General features: G+C 34.7%; 1 protein-coding gene across 1 annotated transcript in view; it reads left to right on the top strand.

Annotated features, from left to right (window-relative positions):
* Positions 1 to 24355, top strand: part of TLK1 (tousled like kinase 1) — a 151233-nt gene that overhangs the window by 119622 nt on the left and 7256 nt on the right. Inside the window, exons 13-20 of the mRNA XM_058549228.1 lie at positions 10903 to 11000; positions 13450 to 13531; positions 17290 to 17381; positions 17466 to 17555; positions 17710 to 17879; positions 18453 to 18588; positions 21502 to 21613; positions 22519 to 22626. Of these exons, the coding sequence (XP_058405211.1) occupies positions 10903 to 11000; positions 13450 to 13531; positions 17290 to 17381; positions 17466 to 17555; positions 17710 to 17879; positions 18453 to 18588; positions 21502 to 21613; positions 22519 to 22626 (888 nt within the window). The remainder of the gene's footprint in view (positions 1 to 10902; positions 11001 to 13449; positions 13532 to 17289; positions 17382 to 17465; positions 17556 to 17709; positions 17880 to 18452; positions 18589 to 21501; positions 21614 to 22518; positions 22627 to 24355) is intronic.

The raw sequence follows: 24355 nt of genomic DNA, 5'->3' as shown, positions 1-24355 counted from the left end.
TGATTAAATGTTTCAATTAAAATAAGTACACTGGCAAATTTAGAGGAGCCTAATCATCAGTAATAGTATAAAGTGATGTAATTTAGAAATATGTTGCTATATGTTATTATAGTGAATTTTTATAATGTATAGCTTTGTACTTGTTTGTAAACTCTGAAATTATAGTTTATTTTTTTTACAGTTCATGTTTTTAGTTCAAACCATTTCAAAGAAATAATAATAGATTTTCCCCCTCAAAATGGAGTTATTAACAGATGTAAAGTTCTTTTTCTTTGACCCAGTTTTTTATTCTGCTTTCTGCTTGTCAGATTACTTAAAAATTTTAATAGGCTGAATAATAGCTAAAATTGAGTTAGTGAACTAATTGAGGATAGTATCTATGAAGTTGTCTCCCTAGGGTAGGGTGAGGTAGAACAGAGAAACCCATTCTGGTGGAAGATACAATCACTCTGTATATAATATTTTGGTTTTGGAATGCTGTCAACATGCTTCAGACCCCTGCCATTTAATTACAGGGAACAGAGAAAAATTATAAATATTTTATAGCTATACAGTATCTGTAATTTGCATTAGTGTTCTTTACAATACCATATCTATGTCCCTGCTCAGAAAAGTTTCAAGCTAAACTACTTGAACGGTAATTCTAAAATGATTTATTCTGGTTTTTTTTTAAGTTCTTCTGTTCCGTTCTATTGTAATTGACTTTTCTCCTGCTCTTTGAGATACAGTAGACAACTTCAGTCTGTTCTCTGTAACAGATGGAGTTGTAATGGGTCTATAAAAGGGAAGAGGGGATTTTGTAGTATGGAATGAGTACAAGTATTTATGTGCCCATATAAGCTGTTTTGATAATGAATTCATAGAGACCTATGCTTGATGTCCCATATAAAGATTTATCAATTATTTTCTAAGCAGTCTTTAAATTTTAAAGCAGTCTAGTAAATTTTAAATTACTCTTTCTAACGATGAGATTTTACATATGTGTCTTATTTTATGAAAACCTGTTACATAAAATCTGAAATTACAAAGTAGATAAATCAGGAATCGGCTATTTGTATTACAAAAAAATGCTTCACTTTTTAAAAGACTTCAGAGGAGGATTTATTTTTGGTTGGTTGGTGATTGGTTGATTTTAAAGCTTTCCTGGTACTTTGAAAAGATTTGGTTTCTCTGAAACACTTCTGTTTTTTAAATGAGGTATACTTAAATGTCTAGATTTCATATAAACAGTTGTAAGCTGTTCTAGAATACTACACCTTCTCTTCTAACCTCCATGTTATCCTCTTGCCCAGTGTTTGACTTCTCCATTTTTTTGTATTTACTCATTCTTTCTAATAATTGTCCCCTCCATAATCTTTTTCCTGTTTAATGTCTTTCAGCTTTTATCAAATTTACTGAGCGGTTTTAGAATTCTAACTTTTATCTTCTTCTTAGCCAATTTACAACATTACTTTTCTTTGACCTCCATCATGGAATATTTTGGGAGAGTGGGTGAACTAATAATGCTGAAACGTACTCTCATGTCTTGAAATCTCACATTTTCTTCTGAGAGACTATTTTGGGTGAGAAGAATGAATGCATTATACAGAAAGTTGCTAGTACATATGGAGAACAAAATTGAGTAAAATAGTGTCACCTTAGAGCACAAATAAATAGCAGTTGCCTGCTTACCCCTGGGTATTAATTTTGGGGTTGTACAATTAAAAATAATATGCATTGTTACACGTTTTAAAAATATGTTATTTGGCATTCTAAAGCACAGTTGGAAAATAGGTTATTAAAACACAGGTTTTAGTAGGTTTTTAGAACACAGGTCATGCTGTGTTCTAAAAAAGAGGTAAATTGGACACTTTTAACACATAGAGAACGAGCTTGAGTTAATAGAAAAGATGTTATCACCTCTGTCTTATCAGTTCCCTATGCTCCTGGGTTTATTAAGCTGACATGAACTGTACCCCAACTTTGTAACTGTATAGCTTCTACAATAGGCTGGATCTGATCTGTGAATATTTGGTGTCCATGTAACCTGCACAGGAATTAACCTGTGGTGTGTCAGCTTGGAGTTTAGATTTGGAGCCCAGCATACTCGTGCATTAGCAAGGGTGACTCTCGCTCTCACTCTCCCTTTCATAAAAACTCTTACTAAAGTTAAGCAGAATTATTAGATTAAATTTGTCAGCACTGAAGGAGAAAACTTCCTTCATTGAGGGTGCCCACGCCCTTTGGACATATGAGACCAGAAGGCCTATTTACTTTTTCTTGAAATGAATAATTTATGACGTACATTGTATTTCATAAAGATAATCATAATAACTGAATAGGTAAACTGAAAAATGAAAAAGTATGTTTACCATTGAATAAATCATAAAGTTCAGTTCATATTCTTGGCTGTACTGTAAGGTTAGAAATATAATAAATCCAAAGCTGTTAATCTGATGGACTAACAAATGAGAGTTAAGCAGAAACCTCCAAAAGAAGTCAGTCCACGGCTAAAATAGGTAGATATTTCTGGTTACCACCAAATAGTAAATGTAAACTTACTGCGGGACTTACTGGTTGTCTTCTGAGATTAGGAAAATCACTGTGCAGCATCACCTTTTTTTTTTAATATATCAATTCTGTAATTTTTATTGTGTTAGTTATTATCACTTTATGAAATCATTGCTCACTTATTCATTAAGTGATTTATTTCCACACTCTGCCTGATACAGGCATGATTCAAATAATGGGAATTACATAATATTACATTTTATAGACTTTGAAGTTTTAACCATTCTAGAGTGAACGTTAATATTAACTTTTTGAATGCCAAGATCTGTATATGCTTTGTCTAAATTAATACAGCTAGGAACTGGCAAAGCCAAAACTTGAACCTTTTCTCACTCTTATTTCAATGGCAATACCCATCTGCTTTATTCCTATAATTCTTTTGTTGTAGATGAATAGGAAGTAGATTCTTTGTATTTAGAAGAATTAATTACTTGTAGCTTTCTTTGCATCTCTCTTCAAGTAGTGGGGGATGTTTGCTCTCCTTTTTTCAGAAACATGCTGTTTCATTTTCATTGCAGATAAAGGAGAGCAGTTAATAACGTTTTTCTCACACACATACTCTCTTTCTCTCATATATTTTCCTTGGGTATTCTTTTAGTGACTGTTGTATCAGCTAAAATATTTATTATTAGCCTGTATATTGCTCTTTAAGTTTATTTTTAAAGCTCAACAGAAAAAGCACATTTTTTGTAAAAAATGTAAATACTCTCCAATATAATTTTAACTTTTATATAACTTAAGGATTTAGCAGAATAGAACAGAAAAGAACTATGTAAGAAAATATGTGGAGACCATACACATTATTCCTGAAACGGTTTTTAAAAAAAGCTAGTAATTATGTACAAACTTCCCCAATTATCACTTATTTAAAGTTTATAGTCACAATGGGAGTAATTTCCTATCTTTAAAAAGTTGTTCCCTTGAGGCAAAGCTACTAACTATCCCATTTTATGTACCTGTGCTATATGTGGAATCTGTGGATTTAAGGAAACTACAAACCATATACTGGTTAGCTTTTATATTTGATCCTGTTTTGATACCAGTCTTTGATAAATTCTAGTTATGGGAAAGCAACTTTCTTTGTGATTTGAGTTCTGCTAGATTGTTATTTTTATAGTTCAGACCATTATTCTAGAATTGAAGAAAACTACGTGAGTGTGCTTTCCAAGGATTGCTACTAAATTAATACAAATAACTTTAAAAAATCCCTGAAAAGCCATCTTCCTTGTAATAGATTCTCTCTGTAGTCATAATATTATTTAAAAGATAGAGGTTACCAATCATAATACCCCAAAATAATGAGGAAATAAGAATTTTGAAAGTTATTAGGACCAATAACTATATCTCGCCATTGCTGTTACTCAAGTTTGTGACGTGAACAGCATGTGGATATATGTTTCTCTTTATTTTCTAGTCTTTAAGTTTTGTTGTCTTCTAGATTTTAAATATTTGTTTAGTTGGGGAGAATGCCTATAGGCGATTTGACATCTTAGTATGGAATCTTAAATAGTGTAGTAGGGATTGGCTTTAATATATGTGCCTGGGGGGGGTGGGGCCTGTGAGAGAGAGAGAGAGAGAGATTTATAAACCTTGAATATAAGTGCCAATGTTTTTTGGAAGAACATAACCAATTTGTAATTGAAACAGGATTAGTCAAGAATCATCAGCACCAACACAAATGTATCTTTGCAGACCGAAGGAATCAGCTAAACAATTTGCAGTCATCTCAATCTCTACTAAAACAAAAATCGCATCCAACATGCCACCTGACACCATTTCTTTCTCTCTTTCTCCTTTGCTCCTTGCGATGTGGCATTCATCTCTCCTTGTGCCTCCGTTCTGAAGAGATAACAGTATAGCAACAACTCTGCCACTGCAATCCTGTTCTCTGACCGATATTGGCACCTGCAAAGAGAAACAACCCGTAACAGGCAGCAGCAGCATCAGTTTTAATCTTCCATGATGAAATCTTTACAGGTCAAGAACAAGCACACAGCTCTTTTCTCACTCCTTCACAGTGGACCATGCAACTAGTTGAAATGGAAGACAATGGATTGTCTGCAAGCCTTTTGAACAGTGGAGAATACAGGGCGTTGGTTTTAGGTGAATTGACCCCCAAATATTCTTCAAGTTTGATATCTCCTTTGGTCTTTCTTTCTGGAATACCATTGTCATCTGATTTATCAAATCCTTAGTATGACCACAGAGAATAAGTTTGCATATGTGACATTTCTTGTCACTTTAGGTTTGAATAAGAATATGAAAATAATGAACAGTTGAATACTAGAGGGCTTAATCTCTAAATTTGTGTGTTCACCTTTATAATCACAGCCATGACTAGAAGAAATCTTTTGGGGATTCTTCTCTCAATTAAAGCCAACCACACTGTACATTGTTTCTCTAGAACATAACACAAGATGCTACTTGTGTAGGCAGTAGTTTTCATTGGAAGTCTAGTGAAAATGCACTCTACTAGAAAAAAATCACCATTAAGCCCATGAAGAATGTCATGAGGTTCCTGACTTCTTGGCATGTGTGAGCAAGAAATGTGCCAAGAAGAGTGTTGGAATTCTAAACTTGACATTTGTCCTTACTACTGCTTCCCATTTAAAAATCAGTAGTAGTCTATAAAAGATGACTTTGCTGAGAGAACATGGAACTAGCTGTAGACAGGAAAACTGCCAGTGTTTATGTTCCACCTCTTCCTCTCATTATGGACCCACGAACGTGTTCCTGGTTCTGTGTTTCCCCATTTATAATCATACCTCTTAACTTGGTGGTAGATAATATTCAGTTACCAAAATGAAAATTTAGAGGTAAAATGTATTTTACTTCTGTAGTGTTTAATATTAATCCAGTTGTTGTATAGGCAATGGAATTTTAAAAATTTTGGAAAGAATCTTAGAAGTCATGGTAGCCATTGGTTAGAGCAGGGTTTAATTAATTCAAGTTTGTAAGTTCAGTGTAGAGATCACTGTTTCACACACACGCAAAACAAAAAAGAAAACAATTGCTTGACCACTGGCCCTTCCCAATCAGAACTATAACTCCATGCCATGTATATGCATATGCATAGAGAGTCTAGAAGACTAGGCTTTCCCATTCTTGTGTATAAAGTTAAATCTTTTTATACTTTAAAAAAAAAATCTATGGAATCCACCAAAGTCCTGAAAGAGGTATTAAAAGGAAGCAGAAAGCTGGGAGAAGGGCTATGATATACTGTAGTAAGGCATTTTACGTGCTGGGGCTTGGTGTCAGCACCTTGGCTGGTGTTTAACATCAAGGAATTTCACCCCCCTAATACAACAGCTGTAATTTTTTTTTCAAGTCTACTAAGTATTTAAATTTTTCCAATCAGTTGCTTGTTATATTTATTTGCTTCTGGGAAGGTAGGGTTTTGTTTTGTTTGAATAAAATAGGGAAATTGACAGAATCAAAACCTGCCCATTTTGAGTTATTCCCAATTAGGGCTTTAATGTATGTATTTATGCATTTGAAAAGAGAATAAAACACCACCCCCACCTCCAACCACCCACCCCACCCCCCTAAAAAAGAAGGAAATGAAGTGGAGAGAGAGAAAAACATTAAGGTTCTAAAATAATTATCTAAGCCAGTTAAACACACCTGAGGTAGATACACTATGCTCCCATCAGTACTAACCAGCTCAGTGATTGGGAGTGGGAGTGGAGGGAGCGTTTATATAGTTAGGAAAGAAAACCCCCCAGGAATGTCATAATTTTTGTCCCTTTCCCTCCTCCTACCCCTCTCCTCAATCTATGCAATCATACTCTAGCAAAAATGAGAGTATGGGCACTAGTTTCAAATCTCATCTCTATAAATTTAGACCTGCTCTGTCTACGTAGTCTTTTTGTTTGTTTATTGGTTGGTTCATATATTCCAGTGGTTCATTTCTCATATCTGTATGTAAGATATGTGAAAGCATAGAATAGAAATAATCTGGGGATGTATAATAAAGATAAATTTGAAGGAAATTGGTAATAATTTTCTCCTTAATTCTTTTTTTCTGCACTGCCTTTTCTTTTCATTAGCTTTTAATAGGGCCTTTTGTTAATTTTGCTTTTCACTTTTCCTGGTGATAAACTATTAGAATGACATTATAAATAGTTTATGAAATTACAATTTAAATTGAGGACCTGGAGATACTAACTTTTGAGGAATTAATATTGTTCATATAACTAAAATGAATTTGTAATTACTAAAATAATGTGTTAAAACTTTTTGAAACCTCACTCTGAACTAGTTTTCCTAGAACAAGAAACGGTGTTATGGTGCTGTTGAACAGACTATTCGAAATGATATGCTTTTCTCTGCTTCTACTATTTTCGTAATATACCACACAGAATTTCTTTTATTTTACCGCCCCTCATTGATTGTGGGCAAGCTGAGAATGATATATCACAATACTTTCTATTTTCTCTTGGCTTTATTAGAAAGGCAGCTCTTTGAAATTGAGTTTTTTTTTGTGGGGATAACATACATTCAAGATTTGCTAAAGAAGTTTAAACTACTATGTTTAATTTTTTCAGGAAATGTATCAGTTTTACATGAGAAAAATGCATTTTATAACTCTTTAAGCTTTATAGCTTTAATTCCTACACACCCCACTTTTCTTTTAATAATTGCCCTTTTAAAAATTGCCATTATGGGAAATGCTCAAAAATACCCCAAATCCACCTAGCAGTTTTATACCTGGCATGTTATAGAGATTCTACATGGCTCTAACTTACTTTTGGCTTAGAAGTTGAGCCAAGGGGGTATTAAGTTGCCAGAAGAGACTTTGATTACAAACAGGAAACATTTCTTTGCTAACCATTTGGTGAAGGACAAACCGTTCTGGTTAAGTTTCTGTGGAATTTACCTTTCATATAAATTTTTAAAAGTTAAAAGTTTTGGAAGGTGGTGTTTTGCAGGTTACTTAAACAATGAGGCAATATTGAGATCTGTTGTATACTTGCATGACTTTTTTTTTTATATAGGTAATTCAGAATATTAGAGCTTATTTTAAAATAGTCTTAAAATAGCTGTAGTGTGTACTGTTCATTTGTCCATTGCCATATCTTTTTGTTTAAACAGAAAAGAGCCATGTCCTTTTATTGTATGATCACTAAACTTACCTCTCTTTTTAATTCAACCTATTTTTACTCATGTCCTTTCTACACCCGTAATTTCCTACAGAGACCAGTTCCTTTCCAGAGATGCTGTTTGTTTCCTTGTTCTTCTAGACCTTCTCTGCTTTAACTGCTCAGCTAGTGGATGACTTGAGGATTGAAACTTGGTATTCTTCTTAAGCACGATCTAGCTGGTTGGATTATCTCTCTCTCGGTTTAGTAATCTGGCCTAGCTTTGCCATGCGTTTGAAGATTCCATTCTATAGTGAATTCAGGTCAGTTATGAGCCCAGGTCGTCCTTCTCCTGAACCCTCTGAAAATGATTAATTCTGAGGATGGCCCAGAGGTTAATGTCAGTCTCAAGCAAGGAGCATGATGAGCATACAGGGTAGATCTTTGGAAATGATCTGCAGTAAAGATAAATTAGTTGCTGAGACTACTGTATTCTAGACTGTTGTACCCTGGGGCCAGACAGAACTGGGCCTTGCTGCTTTCTGTAAGGAGAGGGTACTAGGCAGTATTGCCCTAGTGATTTGCCTAAAAGTATGTGTATTAATCTACTCAGGCTGCTGTAACAAAATACTGCAGACTGGGTGGCTAAAACAAGAGAAATTTATTTTCTCACAGTTCTGGAGGCTGGGAAGTCCAAGATCAAGGTCCAGCAGGGTTCAGTTTCTGGTGAGGCTCTCATACTGGTTTGTAGAGGCCGCCTTCTCAAGTCCTCACATGGCCTTTTCCCTGTGCTCCCACCAAGAGGGGACAGGGTGGCAGAGAGAGATCTCTGTCTCTCTTCCTCCTTATAAAGCCACTAATCCCATCATGAGGGTCCCACCCTCTAGACCTAATCTAACTCTAATTCCCTCTCAAAGGCTTCATCTTTAAATACCATCACTTTGGGATTTAGGGCTTAAACATATGAATTTTGGGGGAACACAAACCTTCAGTCCATAATAGCATGTATGCTTTTTCTCAGTGGAATTTGAGAGAAATTACTTAGAGTTGCAGAATTATCTTTCCCCCAGAAGTGTGTCACTTTGTTTTAAGGTCCAAGATATTGTGAAATAAATATTAAATTATAATATGGAAGATGTAAATATATTTCACCGAGTATGGAGGATTTATGTCTACTGTGTATAAGACTTGGTTATAGTTCCTTCCCTTGACACTTCCGCTTAAATATCTGAGATCCCACTTTTTTTTCCCTAGTAGTTCTGACATTTTGGATTTTCCTTTAAACTTTACAATTCAAACTGAATGAAGCTTGCCTGTGCTTTTTTGTATTGTAAGATTTTATGGGACATATTTGTCATGTTTTATGGAGGAAAAAAAAGCTTGTTTAACTGACACATACATTTTACTTTATTTAGTAGGTATTTTGTGATATTGGTTAGATATCTGAAGATTACCAAAAATTATAAAACAAATGTATTATGTGTATCAATCTAGTTGAATCTCATATTTATGACTCAATAAAATTTAATTTTTGTAAGTTAACTTTTGAAATAGTATCCCCATACCACAATTTCAAGTGAACATTAAAGCAAGTATTTCAGCTAGTATTCTAATAGGCATTTCACAATTTTATTAGATTATTTAAAATACACCAGCCTACCAAGTGTTTAGTAGCTTCCTACATGCATGAGAATCAAATTAATGGCAAGTATTAAGGCAGCAAACGTTAGTAATGTGAAGAGAAAAACTTACTACTTTCTTTGTTCAGTGGTATAAATGAATTTAAATTTTTTCATACTCAAGGGCATACCTATATGGCCAGTTTCTTATTCTGCTTTATATGACTAACTTAAGACAACTAAGCTGTGGTTTGAGTTTATTGGTCCAAAGCTTTTAAATCTATTTCCTGTCCTTATAATGAATCTTCAATTATTTAATCCCCTAAGATAGTACCCTCCTTTTTTTTTCATTAAAATTAGAAATGTATGTGACTGAAGCTACATTAAATGAGGAAATTTCAGTTAAAGACAGACAATCTATTCAGTGTATCTAAAGGTTTATCCTCATTTAAATTTATTTTGAAAATTTCTATTTATCATCTAATGCCTAATCTACATTAAATATCTCTGCAACAAGTAGTGGTTGAGTTTCATTTTTAAATAATTAAAATAACCTTAAAGGTCAGGTGGAATACAAACAACATACTTAGATTTAGTTTTTTAATCTGTGAACATTTATTTTTCTTTATGGTACTTAGAATACTCCTTTCAGTTTAAGCCTTAGACAAAGGTGTAATAGACTTTATCCCTCTATTAACTGCTTTGGAATGAAATAATATTTGTATTTTCACAGTAAATTTCAGAATGTATTTTATGTGGTATAGATTTATAATGGTAGTGGGTTCACATTTAGGCCAAGGCAGTCTGTATTTGTTTATTTACTCAACAAATATTTATTCAAAAATGTTATAAAATTGGACATTTCTAGAACTTTCCACTGAAATTTGGTATAGTCTTCCTCCTTTAAGTAGTATTCAAGTTTATATTGACAAATCAAAGAGATGTGTGTAGTGGGTGATTATGTTTGGTTATTTGTTTTGGTGTCTAGTTTTTAAAAATATTCTAAAATTGAATGTTAAAGTAAATTTCTTTAGGATTTGCCTAGATCTGCTCTGATAACTGAGGATCTGGACAGCTACCCATAAAATTTTTATTTTAGAGTCTCTTTAAGATTACAGTGGGATTTATTTAAAGTGAGTGGTCAGATTGTGTGTGTGTTTGTGTATTCCAAATGTTGTAGGATCTAGGAATAATCAGTGGTTCTGTCTTCTTTTTTTCTTCCTCTTTTAACTATTGTAAAATATCTTCATTTCATTTGTTTTGTACTAGTAAATTATTCCTTTTTAAATTAAAATTTGGATGTACCAGAAATAAAACTTTCAGCTCATTTTGTGTTATAAGTCAGTTTCAGACTACCTTGCAGTCATTTTCAGTTTAGACATTATAAAAACAGATTTCTTGTAGTACAGAATAAAACTCAGCATCTCATTAGATATAGATTTTTATGTGGAGGATGGTTTCTTGAAATAGGCTTTGCCTTATCTCTTTCCATCTTTCAGGCATTGAAAAGAGCACTTTGGTCTTTTAACTCAGTGGTACTTTATAATACACTATTCTTCCCGTCACTGTAAAAAATTGATGCATGGGTAAAAATATCTTTTTTATATCACAAATAAATTGAGCTTGTTATAGTCCCCTCTCTTCATTTTCAGGAAGAGGCAGAAATCCAGGCAGAACTTGAACGTTTGGAAAGAGTTAGAAATCTTCACATTCGAGAGCTTAAAAGAATAAATAATGAAGATAATTCGCAGTAAGTCATTATTTGTATTTCACAGTTTTACATGATAAAAGTTTTTTCTCCCCTGTGGAGAGCATAAACACAATATTTCCTTGGTGAGGGGCTACTCATCACTCTTAGAAAAAGATCCAAAGTCCTTCCCATGGCTCAGAAGGCCTTCTACAATCTGGTCTCTGGCCACCTCACCCATTTCCCTCATCCTCCCCTCACTTATATGTCGTAGACATGCTGGCCCCCTCAAACTTGTCTAGCAAGTTCTCATCTCAGGGCTTTTGTGCTTGCCATTTCCTTTGCCCAAAATGTTCCTCCTCCAAAAATCTGAGTGGCTTACTCCTTATTTCACTCCAAATGGTCATTCGAGAGAACACACCTAGGCCACCCTATCTAAAGTAGCAGTCCTTGCCTCACTTCCTTCCCTCTCTCAGTATCCTTACAGTCACAGCGTTTATCACTATCTGGAATTATAAATTTATTTTTCAGTTATTTATTATCTATCTCTTCCCACTAGAATATAAGCTCCATGAGAGCAGCAACTTAGTTTTGTTCTTGCTGTATCCCCAGAGCCTGGGCCAGTGCCTGGCACGTGGTAGGCATGCAATAAATATATGTTGACTGGGTACCCAAGTTAATATTATGGTGGTGATGGAGAAATTATTTTAGCTAAAGGGATTTCAGTAAGCCATGTATCCAGCATTATGCAAAAATTGGAGAAGAAATAGAAAAGAAATTATAGTCTCTGTCCTTAATCCCTGGTTATCAAAATGAGTGCCATAAATAGTAAATGCTAAAGGAATTTAAAGAAGAGAAAATACCTGTGGACTGGTAGGAGCTTTATGAGGAAGACAGAAATTAAGCAAGAGGATGGGAATTAAGCAAGGCACTACTTGGATTTAATCGATGTAGAGGAGAGGAGGGTGTCTTTTTACACTTTAAGACTTGGCATGTAATTGGTAAAGCTTCATGACCTAATATGAGTATCAGAATTAGAAGTGGCCAGTTTCTGCTGTGAATGTAAATAATCTTGCTTAAAAGAAGGCCTCTTCATGATCATCTGAGTATGTGTGATTCATAAATATAGAGATCATTCCAGTGTATAAGGTGAATGAAATAATATAATTATGAATAACCCGAATTGTTCCAGATGAAAATTCTAACAAAGCGGATAGGACAAAACTAATTTACAGTTGGCTGTTTTGAAAATTATGTTCAAACTTGTTTGTGGATATGTCTTAGTCCACTTGCTGAAAATTAAGTGAATTGTTACAGCTTTACATTTTACTTTAAAAACTAAGGAGAGTTCTATATTATCTGCAGGTTCTTCAAGAAAAACTTAAATTGGCAAAGCAATATTAAATTGAATAAAATAATTTTATTTTAAACAAAATATAGTGTATCTGCATCTGGAATTACAAAGCTATCATTGACTTTTTTTTTTTTTTTTTTTTAAAGAGTGCACATTTTTCTGCCAAGCCCTCACATATATTTGCTGTTTTACTTGGGCAAGTTGCTTAACCTTTCTGTGCAGTAGTGCCCTAATCTGTAAAAATAGAGGTAGTGGCAGGGCCTACTTCATAGGGTTGGTTGAGAACTAAATGACTTAATATATGTGAGTGCTTAATATATAGCAGGCACAATAAACATTAAATAGTATTGTCTGTGAGTGATTCTTTTTTAAATTTTTTTAAAAGCTTTCCTTTTTTTTTTTTTTTTTTGTGAGGAAGATTAGCCCAGATCTAACATCCGATGCCAATCCTCCTCTTTTTGCTGAGGAAGACTGGCCCTGGGCTAACATCCGTGCCCATTTTCCTCTACTTTATTTGGGGTGCCGCCAAAGCATGGCACGACAAGCCGTGCATCAGTCTGCGCCCGGGATCCGAACCTGGGAACCCTGGACCACTGCAGCGGAGCGCATTAACTTAACCGCTGCACCACCGGGCCAGCCCCCAAAAGCTTTCCTTTTTTAATTGAGAATTAAAATTTTATTTATAGAAGTCCAAGGATAGTAAAATTTAATCATGGATGAAGGCCAATTTATAAATATAATTATTTTTAATCATATGTCAATACTGTAAAGTCTTGATTAATCATAAACCCCAAAATAAAGGTATATTTTTCCAAGGGAAGTAATTCCTGCTGAGTAGATACAGGATTTCATAAAGCTCTAGGCAATACAGTGGTTGGTAGGTCTTTATCAGAGGCCTATAATTGGCCTCAGGTAATATGCATTGAACCTGAATATTCAGCTGTAAATGTTGAGCTTTGTGAACACCACAGCATTAAGATGGGTGATAGTCATGCAGGTAGAGAAAGAAAAGAAGTATGGAACGGAATTCAAAATAAGCAGTAGAGTAACTGAGAAAGAAATAGCTACGAGTAGAATAAGAGGGTGGGACTTGATTGTGGAAGGAACCTTTTTGTATGTGTTTCCATGTGCCTGAGTGTTTTTTCCCTCTTCTTTAAGGTTCAAAGATCACCCGACGTTAAATGAAAGATATTTATTACTTCATCTGCTTGGTAGAGGTGGCTTTAGTGAAGTATATAAGGTAATGTAAATTTTTTTCTGCAAAGATATAGGAGTATGTGGGTAAGAAGTACTTGTCTTTTATTTATTGCTTTTATAGTTTTTTTGACTGATTTTATGTTTGACTCATTACAAAAAAGAGTCTGATGACTTATCTCAAGAGTGTAAAGACTATACGTGCACCTGTACAGTCCCTCTGATATTTGGCACCTAGTTACCGTTAGCCAGTCCGATATAAATAATAACAGACATTAGAATTAAGATAGGCAGGTAGCCATTTAATAAGTATATTTATGGAAAGATTGTACCCCTTAATTTAAACATGTGTCAGATGTCTTAGATGTCCTGAATTTACCCAAATTTCTACTTATTTTAAGGCCAGTGTTTCTCAAATGTGTCCTTATAAATGTAGCAATTTTTACTCACCATGTTCAATGTTTTGTACCTTACTTTTTTTCACTTTGCCTGCTATCTTTCTGCCCAATCTTTAAATATTGTAGTTCCTAAGGTGTCTTATGCTGTATTCTTTTCAAATATATCCCTTCCCATTCACTGAGTTATCATCTATTTAAGCTCCATACCTGTTGATGTACATGACAATCTATTCACCTTCTGTGGGTGCTTCATAAGCACTGCAAACTCAGTGTTTGAAATAGAAGTTATCTTCCTCCTCTCCGAAATCCCTTCGTCTAACACTGCTCCCTACTTCAGTACATAGCATTTCCGTTCATCTGCCCAGTCCCTCAAGTGGAAAACATAAAAGCCATCCTTCACTCCACCTTTCCCTTAAGTCTCTTCCCCTAACATATAAGCAGTCCCTGGTGCCTGCTGTTATTAATTAATGTTGTTAAGCTCTCTAAATCCAGCAATGACCCTTCTCTCTCTCTTAGCTCAAGGGCCTCATTGTCTCCTGTTTGTGTTGCTTCGTGAGCCTCCTAGCTGATACTTTCCTCTGGGCATTGAGTTTCTCCAGTTCATTTATGTATGCTGCTGCTAGAGCGGCCTTTTTATAAAATGCAGTCTTATCATCTCACTCTCCTGCTTATAAGCCCCAGTGGCTTCCCATTTGCTCTTAGCTAGGATGAAGTCATATTGAAGGTCATACTCTCACCTTAAACTTCACTTCCTGTAGAAGGCTTCCCTATTGGTCTGCCCTTTCATAGGCTCCCTGTGACATTTTGTGCTTCATTATGTATTGGTATAGTTAGTGGTTAAGAGCTTGGGTTCTGAAGCCAGATAGACTGGGTTTGAATCCTGACTAACTCTGACTGCTATTTACTAACTGTATAAACTTGGGCTTGTTACCCATCATCCTCACTGTCTTCATCTGGGAATAACAACATACTTATATCATAGGATTGTTGTAATTATTAAATGAGCCGTCATAGGTAAATCACATAGAACATTGGTGCTTAGGTAAATGTAAGCTCATCAAGTGATTATTAGAAGTCCTCTCTGTTCAATTCAATTTACTGAAGACAACCTGGATTCTAGTTCTGACTCTGGGAAAAGTTATAGGATTTGGATTCAGTGAACTTGATTTCTGATTTTGGTTCAACCATGAACTATTTTTTGTTTTTGTTTTGTTAATTTGGACAAGTGGTAAGCACCATGGGCCTCTCCTTCCTCACCATCAGGAGTGATCTGTGAGCTCTCTTCCAATTCCTGTTTCTCTGGTTCTAATGGTAGTTCATCTTCAGGCATTTGGTTGAAGTAGGCTTACACAAGGTAGAAAAGATCGTAATAGCTCACTATGGATCTAAAAATCACCGAAAGTACAGTTGGCTAGCACTAGCTTAGCCTAAAAGATGCCCAGCTTCCTAGCCTACTGATAGCTTTCACAACCTTCTGCCACTGGCCAACAGTATTTCCACTGATTTTAGCCCCACAAATAGGGGCTGAAACAGGCTTTTCTTTTTGAAGGAAGGGCTTTTATAGAAATTAGAAAATGCAGATTGAGGCCTAATGACTTGAGCCTTCAATACTGACCTAAGTACTAACAACAGTTCCCTCCGGCGCCTTCAGATTCCATGGTTGCGAAGACCATTAGGAGACAAACAAATCAACGGGTTGTAAAAATACAGGCTCTTATCTGTACCAAGGTGGAAAATATGGCATCAGTTGCTCAGTGATTACCATATCAGCTTTATGGGAAGGTATACTTTACTCACCTAATCTTGGGAGAAAGGTGTGTCATGTGTAATTATTATAATCAATATAGGCCGGCCCCGTGGCTTAGCCGTTAAGTGTGCGCGCTCCACTGCTGGCGGCCCGGGTTCAGATCCCGGGTGCACACTGATGCGCCGCTTCTACAGCCATGCTGAGGCCGCGTCCCACATACAGCGACTGGAAGGATGTGCAGCTATGATGTACAACTATCTACTGGGGCTTTGGGGGAAAAAATAAATAAATAAAATTATAAAAAAATTAAAAAAGAAATAATCAATATACGCTGATAATAACTTTTTATTAGCAGTATATTTAATTTTATTTTCTTCTACTTTCCTTTATTACAATTGCTTTTGAATTTTATCCTTTATGCTTTTTTGCTTTCTCTCACATGAACTTCTTTTCTTTTTCTTTTCTATTTCTTTAAATTTAACTTTTAATAATAATGTAATTAGCTAATGTTTATTGGTTATTTACTGTGAATCATGTATTATTCTAAACACTTTATATGTTTCACCCCATTTAATGCTCTCAACAACCCAAACTTTATAAATGAGACTGGGGCTGAGAAGAGGGTATTAGCACAAAGTCATGCAGCTAATAAGTTCATTTAACTCCAAAGTGAATATTCTTAATTACTGCATCCTATATTATCTCTGATCTCATGCTTTTATAATTTTGTGACAAACAGTTTACCCCTATTGCTTATTTTTAGGTTAATTTGATGGAGGAGTGGGGATTGGGGACTTTTTATCTAATAAATATGTAAGCTTTTAAGTGTTTTCTTAAAGGGGCACCTTTGCATATAAATTACAGTGGAACCTAAGTTACTAAATCTCTGTTTAAGTGACATTCAGAGTTTTTAAAGAAATTTATAAATCACCTGAAGCCTTAAAATAATACTGATCATTCTTTATTTTTTTATTTAAGAAATAGGCTAGTGATTTGAACAAATCAGTATAAAACCTTTTTTTGAGACAATCAGGGAAAATTGAAGACAAGTTAGATGTTAGATGATATTAAGGAATTATTATTGATATAGTTAGGTGTGAATGATATATGGTTAATGTTTATTGTTGTTTGAACAGTTTCATAATCAAAGTTTACAATTTTTTTTTAACAGTTGGGAAATGGTTAGGAACTTTTTAAAATTTTCGAAGAATTGAAAAAAGTGGGGAGTTGCTAGGAAAAGGTAGAAAAAGAAGTTTTGCTTTATCCAACCCACAAAAAAAGCATTCCAGTCATCTGTTTTCCTGGCTGCTTACTGCTACTGCCAGTATAAAGGACCATATAAAGGACCAGGTCCATATTAAAAACAATAGTTTTATTGTTTTATCTTGATTCAGTATATTGGCATTTATAAAACTTGAATGTGAAAATTCATGTTAAGGTTTTCTCTGATTTAGCACCGTGGAATTTTTGTCTTGTTTCTGGTAATAAATGTGTCATTGAACTGTATATAATCTTAGCAGAGATAGATACTCACCAAAAATTGTAGTGTATATTTTAAATTTTATACTATTGCAAAAATTATCACCAAAATTAAAAAAAAAAACCCTTCACCTATTCAGTTGGTCTTTGGTCCTGACTCTTCTGTGCCTCAAATCCTAGGCTTTTGACCTTTATGAGCAAAGATACGCTGCTGTGAAGATCCATCAGCTTAATAAAAGCTGGAGGGATGAGAAGAAGGAAAACTACCACAAGTAAATGTTAATTCTTTATGGTTTGTATCAATTGAAAATATATTTATTAGTCATGGAGAATTAATATACTCTCTCTTCCCATAGACATGCCTGCAGAGAGTATAGAATACACAAAGAACTGGATCACCCCAGAATAGTTAAACTCTATGATTATTTCTCCTTGGATACAGATACGTAAGTGAATATAAGGATTTAGTTTTTAAGAAAAGATACATTTGCTTTTACTTTCCCTATTCTGTAATGATATCAATATCCTTCATTTCTCTTTGTGATTCTGAATTATTGGATAATATTTTATGTCTAATTTTTTTTCTCTTCTCCACTGTAGGTTTTGTACAGTGTTAGAATACTGTGAAGGCAATGACTTGGATTTCTATCTGAAACAACATAAATTAATGTCAGAGAAAGAAGCTAGGTCTATTGTAATGCAAATTGTAAATGCACTAAGATATCTCAATGAAATCAAACCGCCTATTATACATTATGATCTTAAGCCAGGTACTTAATAAAATGTGTCTAAATAATTTTTTAAGCTCTAAAGAATATAGTTTTTTTTTTTGTGAGGAGATCAGCCCTGAGCTAACATCCGCCAATCCTCCTCTTTTTTTTTTTTTTTTTTTGCTGAGGAAGACGGCCCTGGGCTAACATCTGTGCCCATCTTCCTCCACTTTATATGGGACGCCGCCACAGCATGGCTTACCAAGCAGTGCATCGGTGCGCGCCCGGGATCCGAACCAGCGAACCCCGGGACGCTGCAGCGGAGCGCGCGCACTTAACCGCTTGCGCCACCGGGCCGGCCCCTAAAGAATATAGTTTTTAAAAGTCATATTTAATATCTGAAAACATGCTTTTGGTTTAGTTTTTAAAAGTCAGTGGAATACAAGTAGAATTTAAAGTGTTTTTATTATATCACCACATTTTAAAATTATGTTTTAAATGTATACTTTAATAATTATATTTACGTTAAGTATGTATTTTAAATATATATACTTCCCAAAAGTCAGCTTAAGTAGTAAAGATAATGTTTTTCATTTCTGTATCATTAAAAGAACTTTTATGTTTTGTTCTTAGGAAACATCCTTCTGGTAGATGGAACAGCATGTGGAGAAATCAAAATCACTGATTTCGGTCTGTCCAAGATTATGGACGATGATAGCTATGGTGTAGATGGAATGGATCTAACTTCCCAAGGGGCAGGCACTTACTGGTACTTGCATTATTAAAAATAGCAAAACTGTCTAGATTAGTGCCCAGTCTTTTTATGAGAGTTTAGTTTTTATGTTCATTACCTTTCAGATTACTGTGGTGAGGGTACTGATATGAAGTCTCTGAGTCAAGAGGGAGACTGTCAGACTTCTTGTCTCATCTGGTCTTAACTATAAATATCAGCAAACTGGAGGGAGAATGACTTGGCATTAGCAAATGATTTCAGTAACTACCAGCTAGAAACTCCTAACATGGGGAATTAATGGATTTTCTTCTATAATGTTAGAGTGATGTTTATCATGAATAAAAATACTTGAATAAATACAACATCTTAACTATTACAAGCAATAGCCATAAGCATCAAGCCCTCTCTGTGGAGGTTTTGTGCTTATGGTTTTTGCTGGAGATGAATGTTTTGTTGATCAGGCTGGAAGAGAAATTTGGCATATTCTTGGTCTTTGGACTTGCCTCTCAAAATTCCTTTTAGTGAGTTCTTACATGTAGATACAAATTTAGATAGAACCATAGATTGACAGATATAAGTCTAAATGAACGTCATTCCCTCCAGAGTGCCTAGGTGTTGATAAAAATTATTTCAGTGTGAGTTTTCAAACTTACTGTTAAATTCACCAAAGTGAAGTAGCATAGACTATGAACTTTCCAAACAAACTTAGTTTTCAGAATAAATTAGTTTAGCAAAAGGGGTAAAATTTTAGTTGGAAGAGAGATAATTGTACTCAACTTCATTGAACAGGATGGTGACTACAAACATAAATGTGACATTAGGGTTTCTAGAACAGTCTGCACACAGTAGCCTGAGCACATAATAACCAGTTCCATAAGATGCCACAGGTCTGTGTGGACTTGACGTTACATGAATAGGGATTAGTCATGTTTGTGTATTCTTTTAAAGCCATTTTAAAGTTTCAAATTCTGCTTGTGGCATTTTCTAGGAATATGAATGAGATAATATGTCATGGATTTCTTTTCATATTTAAAGAAAATTTTCATTTGAACTAGTAACCCCCTAAAAGTATCCTCAATCAGTAGTCTTTTGACTTTTTTCTTTTAGCAACAAAGCTCCTTTTTTCACAACAAAATTGTAGAATCCTAATAAATAAAAGCAACAAAAACAAAGCTTCTTGTTAGAACCCTGGATCCTATGGAAGACAGTATGGAAAACTCCCACTGTATTGTTTCCCTCTCACTCTGGCTTTGCTAGTGTAGGGCAGGGCAAGGAAATTTCCCTCTGACAGGTGAGTGTGAGACAGGAAAGCTTATATTTAGGGTGCTGTGCAGGAAGGAGATATAGTTGTGGCATTTCTGTGTAGGAACATGGGATATATTTCCCATAGAAACAACATTCCAAAAAATGGTTAGTTTTCTGCAGTCATATTAGTTTTTTTAGGTATGTATTTGGTAAACTGAGATCCTACACAAATTTTTAGAATACATGTATATAGTGCTTTTACAAATTACCTTTCATCCCCAGAAGCTTAAACTATTTGTCATTATCAGAAGAAAATCAGTGTTGTCTCTCCTTCCCTCTTAGGTCTCAAATGCAGTCATCCACTAAATCCTGATGGTCATTTTTCCCTGAAAAGCTTTGGTATCTCCCTACAATCCCTCCCCTTGCTTACACCCTGCCTTAAGAGACTGCGTAGCAGTGTTTAAGAGCCATTCTTCTTTCAGTTACACAAAATATACACTTTTATTCATAAAACAAATCTGGCTTTTTACTTGATTTGGGGGGTAGGAAAGGATTTACATCACAAATAAATCATCTTTGGTGGTTCTACTTCAAGAAATTTCATGTGTTTTTTTAAGTGATCTGTCAATATCCTGCTGAAATTTAAATGATTTTAGCATAGTGAGTATAAAACTAAAGGAAAAAGAAAGTAGATTCTCATTTAGCTATATTATTCCTTTTCAGGATTTTTAATTTATCTAAATTTTTGAGGTGTGAGATAACTTGCATCCCTGATAGATCTTTTTACTTATAACCTAAGGTGACAAATTTATTTTTACCTTTCCTTTGTCTAAAATTACAAACTTATAAAAAAAAATAGTATTTTGGAATACTCAGTATATTTCAGACGCTGCTAGTGTTCAAAACTGCACAATGAGTAAGAGCTCCTTGAGCTGCTCACAGTCTAGTGTGAGTTTAGTTCAGTGCCATAGTAGAGGTACCATAACGTTCAGTGGTTACATGAGGAAGAAGCGAAGCTCTGCCTGGAAGGAAGCAGAGAAGGCTTATGGAGGTGGAGTGGGTCTTGAAGAAGAAATGGTGCTCACCAAGTGAATTGGAGTGGTTAGGGAAGGCATTAGAGATTGTCATATTCGAAAGCATAGGGGGAAAAAAGAGCAGTGTGGGTAACCAAGTGAATTGGGTTTGCCTAGCCAGTTTGAGGGGGTGAGTGCAGATTTTGGAAATTCAGGTTGCTGCTAGATTAGGATGGGTCTTGTGTAACAAACAAGACATGTAAGGTCTTACCTTGGCAGTGAGTGATGTTGAGATTCTTTAAACAGAAAAACACCTGATCCAATATGTGTTTTAGAAAGAGAACTGTCTATAGTTTGAACGCTGGTAAAGGGTGGTGGGGGAGGATTTCTTCTGCTATTATTAGATACTTATTCAAATTAGAACATATTTCTAATGATAATTTTCCATTTCTGTAGATAATATATATTTATATATATAGAATACTTTATCACAGAGTTGTATGCTTTGGCTCTAGAGTCAAATGATACATGGATGTAATGCTTCAAAAGTTTGGTGATTTTCATTGATGAAAGTCCCTAAAGTTTGTGTATTTGGAGAAAATGAGTGTTCTAAGATTTTACATTTAGAAGGTTTTAAGTTATAGTTGTTCATAGTATCCTTTCCTTTTTTTCTCCAAAAAAAAAACTATAGGTATTTACCTCCTGAGTGTTTTGTAGTTGGAAAAGAACCACCAAAGATTTCCAACAAGGTTGATGTGTGGTCAGTCGGGGTCATCTTCTTTCAGTGTCTTTATGGTAGAAAGGTAAGTTAAAGTACACTAGATTCAGCTGTATAGAGATAAGTTGAATTTTCCCCTCTTAAATGCAAAGTCTCATTAACTTGAAGTCAATTTAGATTCTTCCAAGGAAAGGTAGGCTTATTCTGTATTTCTTCCTAAAATTTCCATGAATCAGAATCATTTTAATGTCACAACAGTTTACTTGGTCTGCTTTTTGCCTTTTTTTCCCTTTGGAAGTAACTGTCTGTTAACAACGCTAACATTTTCTACTGTTATACTGGAGTCAGAACATTTTTCATTATCCTTTGTTCTCTTCACTTCCTCACATCCTCTTTCCCATGCATACACAGTTGGCCTACGCGTAGTTTTCCCCGTGCTCCCTCAGGGAAATTCCCTCAAATTTAGTCTTAATTCTTCCCAAACCTCTCTTTATATTGAAGTCGGAACTACAAATTACCATAGATATTGTCTAATCCCTTCATCAGTATGGAAAGAGAGGTTAAGGGACTTGTCTGGGAATTCACTGCAAGTTAGGACCAAACCCAAGGCTGTTTCGTTTATTTTATTCTTTGGACTTTTCACAGATGTTTCTGCTACTTCTTTATCTCTTCTCTAGTCAAACTTTATATTTTAAACATTCAGAGTACCGTTTTAAATTTCTTTTTATGTTTTTATTTTATCTTTACTACTTATCTTGCAACAGCATTATTTTCTATGGCATATTCACAATGCTTCAGCCATGTTGAGGGTCAATTATGTCAAATACATAACCTTGTTTCTATGAGAATGCATCCCAACTTCCAAATAATTGAGGACAGGATTTTTAGGACACAAATCATCTGTATTTTGGGAATTCACTGACAATATCTTTGTTTAAGTATTTTGTGAGATAAATTTCTCAACATTTTATTCCTTTTTTTTTTTTTCAGCCATTTGGTCATAATCAATCTCAACAAGACATTCTTCAAGAAAATACAATATTGAAAGCCACAGAAGTCCAGTTCCCTGTAAAACCAGTTGTAAGCAGTGAAGCAAAGGTATTAAATATATGTAAACGTTTTTGAAGTAAATTTTATTTCATAAATTGTGCTTAAAACAAAGTAAGTACTTATTAGTAAGTAAAGTAGAAGTGATTGCCACCACGGGAATATCTATCCAGTAGGGGCTGGTGATTTGCTCTGGAAAAAAGAGTTGCTTAGGCCCTTGGTTGTGATAGTTTTCATCTTTTAAGGACCTGAATATGGTCCCTGATTCTTTGTTCATACCAACTTGCTTTGAAAATTAGGAAAGATCACAAAATCTGGGCCTACCATTACCTTTATGTTTTACGTATCAGCCTATGTTAATACTGAGATATTTAAGTATATAAAGAAATAATAAAAGTAGTAATAACTACCATTTATTTAATGCTTATTATGTGCGAAGCATTGTGTTGATACTTTATATACATTATTTTTTAACAACCTTTTAAGTATAGGTATTTTTGTTATTCTCATTTTATAAAGTAGGAAACCAGGCAAGCCATAGCAAAAGTACCTTGTCTAGAATCATGCTAGCTAGTGAATAGCAGAGCTGTGGCTCAAAATACCCACTTCTGCTAGACTCCAAAATGCACACCTTTGACCCTTATGCTGCCCTGCACTAGCTCTTGATAAAGCCTGACCTCTTTATCAGCTCTGCTTGCAGGTAGCAGTGAATCTATAACAAACAGCTTCCTATAGTTCTGCTCCATAAATGTCTATGTAATAACATAAAATAACTGTTTCTAATTAATAGCAAAACTTTTATGATACTTAATATTTTCCCACCTTAAGCTATTGGCCTTTCACGTTTGTATTTTTACTCCTGCTTTGTTATACTAATCACAAAGCTCGTTTTTCTGTGACTGCCTGTTGGAGTCTTTTTTTAAAAACCCTGTGAAATTCCTAAAAAACACATGGAATTCCCATTTTCTCTGGTATGAATAGGCCATAAGAATAATTCATAAATAGGCATTATATAGTTTCTATATTCTCAGAGTGTAGATAACCACTGCTAGATATTGCCCATCATCGAGGTCATAGTGGCCTTCATAATTGAAAATGTACTGGTTTTTGTTAATCTCAGTAAGTGTATATATTGGAACTGTCGGTATTTCATTTTCTGTTACATCTTTATTGGTTTTTTGCAGTTATTTGAATGACTTTTAGAAGATTTTGACAATTAAAAAGATAACTGATGTTCTTTCTTTAAAGCATAATGAATTATTTTCATGAGGTAAAATATGGCCCCTTTGAAAAGATCTTGACAGTAACTAGCATCTAAATTTTGTCTTCCCTTTCTATCTACAGCATCAGTGAGAACAGAAACTAAATTTAGTCAGTGCAAGATCCATTTTTTTAAAATACTGACAAAAATGACCAGGAATTAGTGTGGTATGCCAAAAAGAAGTCCCATTTAGCCATCTCTGGTTCTATCCCTAGGCTCTTTATAGGGGTCACAATCACTGTTTTGGAATCTGGGAAGGGTCACATTGTTGTTGTTTTTAACCTCTTGTCCTTATAGAATACACTTTCACCAAGTACCTCCACTGACCTGATGTGGGCATCTTAAGTACATTACTCCTTGTAGACTTCGTAACCTTGCTTTTCATCCTCTCAAACTCTGCCTTCAACATAATCAGTCACTCTTGAATTTTTTTCCTCCATCTTAATCATTTTCATAGTGCTCTCAAACTTTTGTTTGTTAAAGACTTAAAAAGATAAAACCTAAGGGATCAGAAAGACT

The sequence above is a fragment of the Diceros bicornis genome, chromosome 10, assembly GCF_020826845.1.
Source record: "Diceros bicornis minor isolate mBicDic1 chromosome 10, mDicBic1.mat.cur, whole genome shotgun sequence".
NCBI classification, from domain to species: Eukaryota; Metazoa; Chordata; class Mammalia; order Perissodactyla; family Rhinocerotidae; genus Diceros; species Diceros bicornis.
The sequence above is the reverse complement of the archived record's forward strand: the minus strand, read 5'-3'. Positions and strand labels throughout refer to the sequence as shown.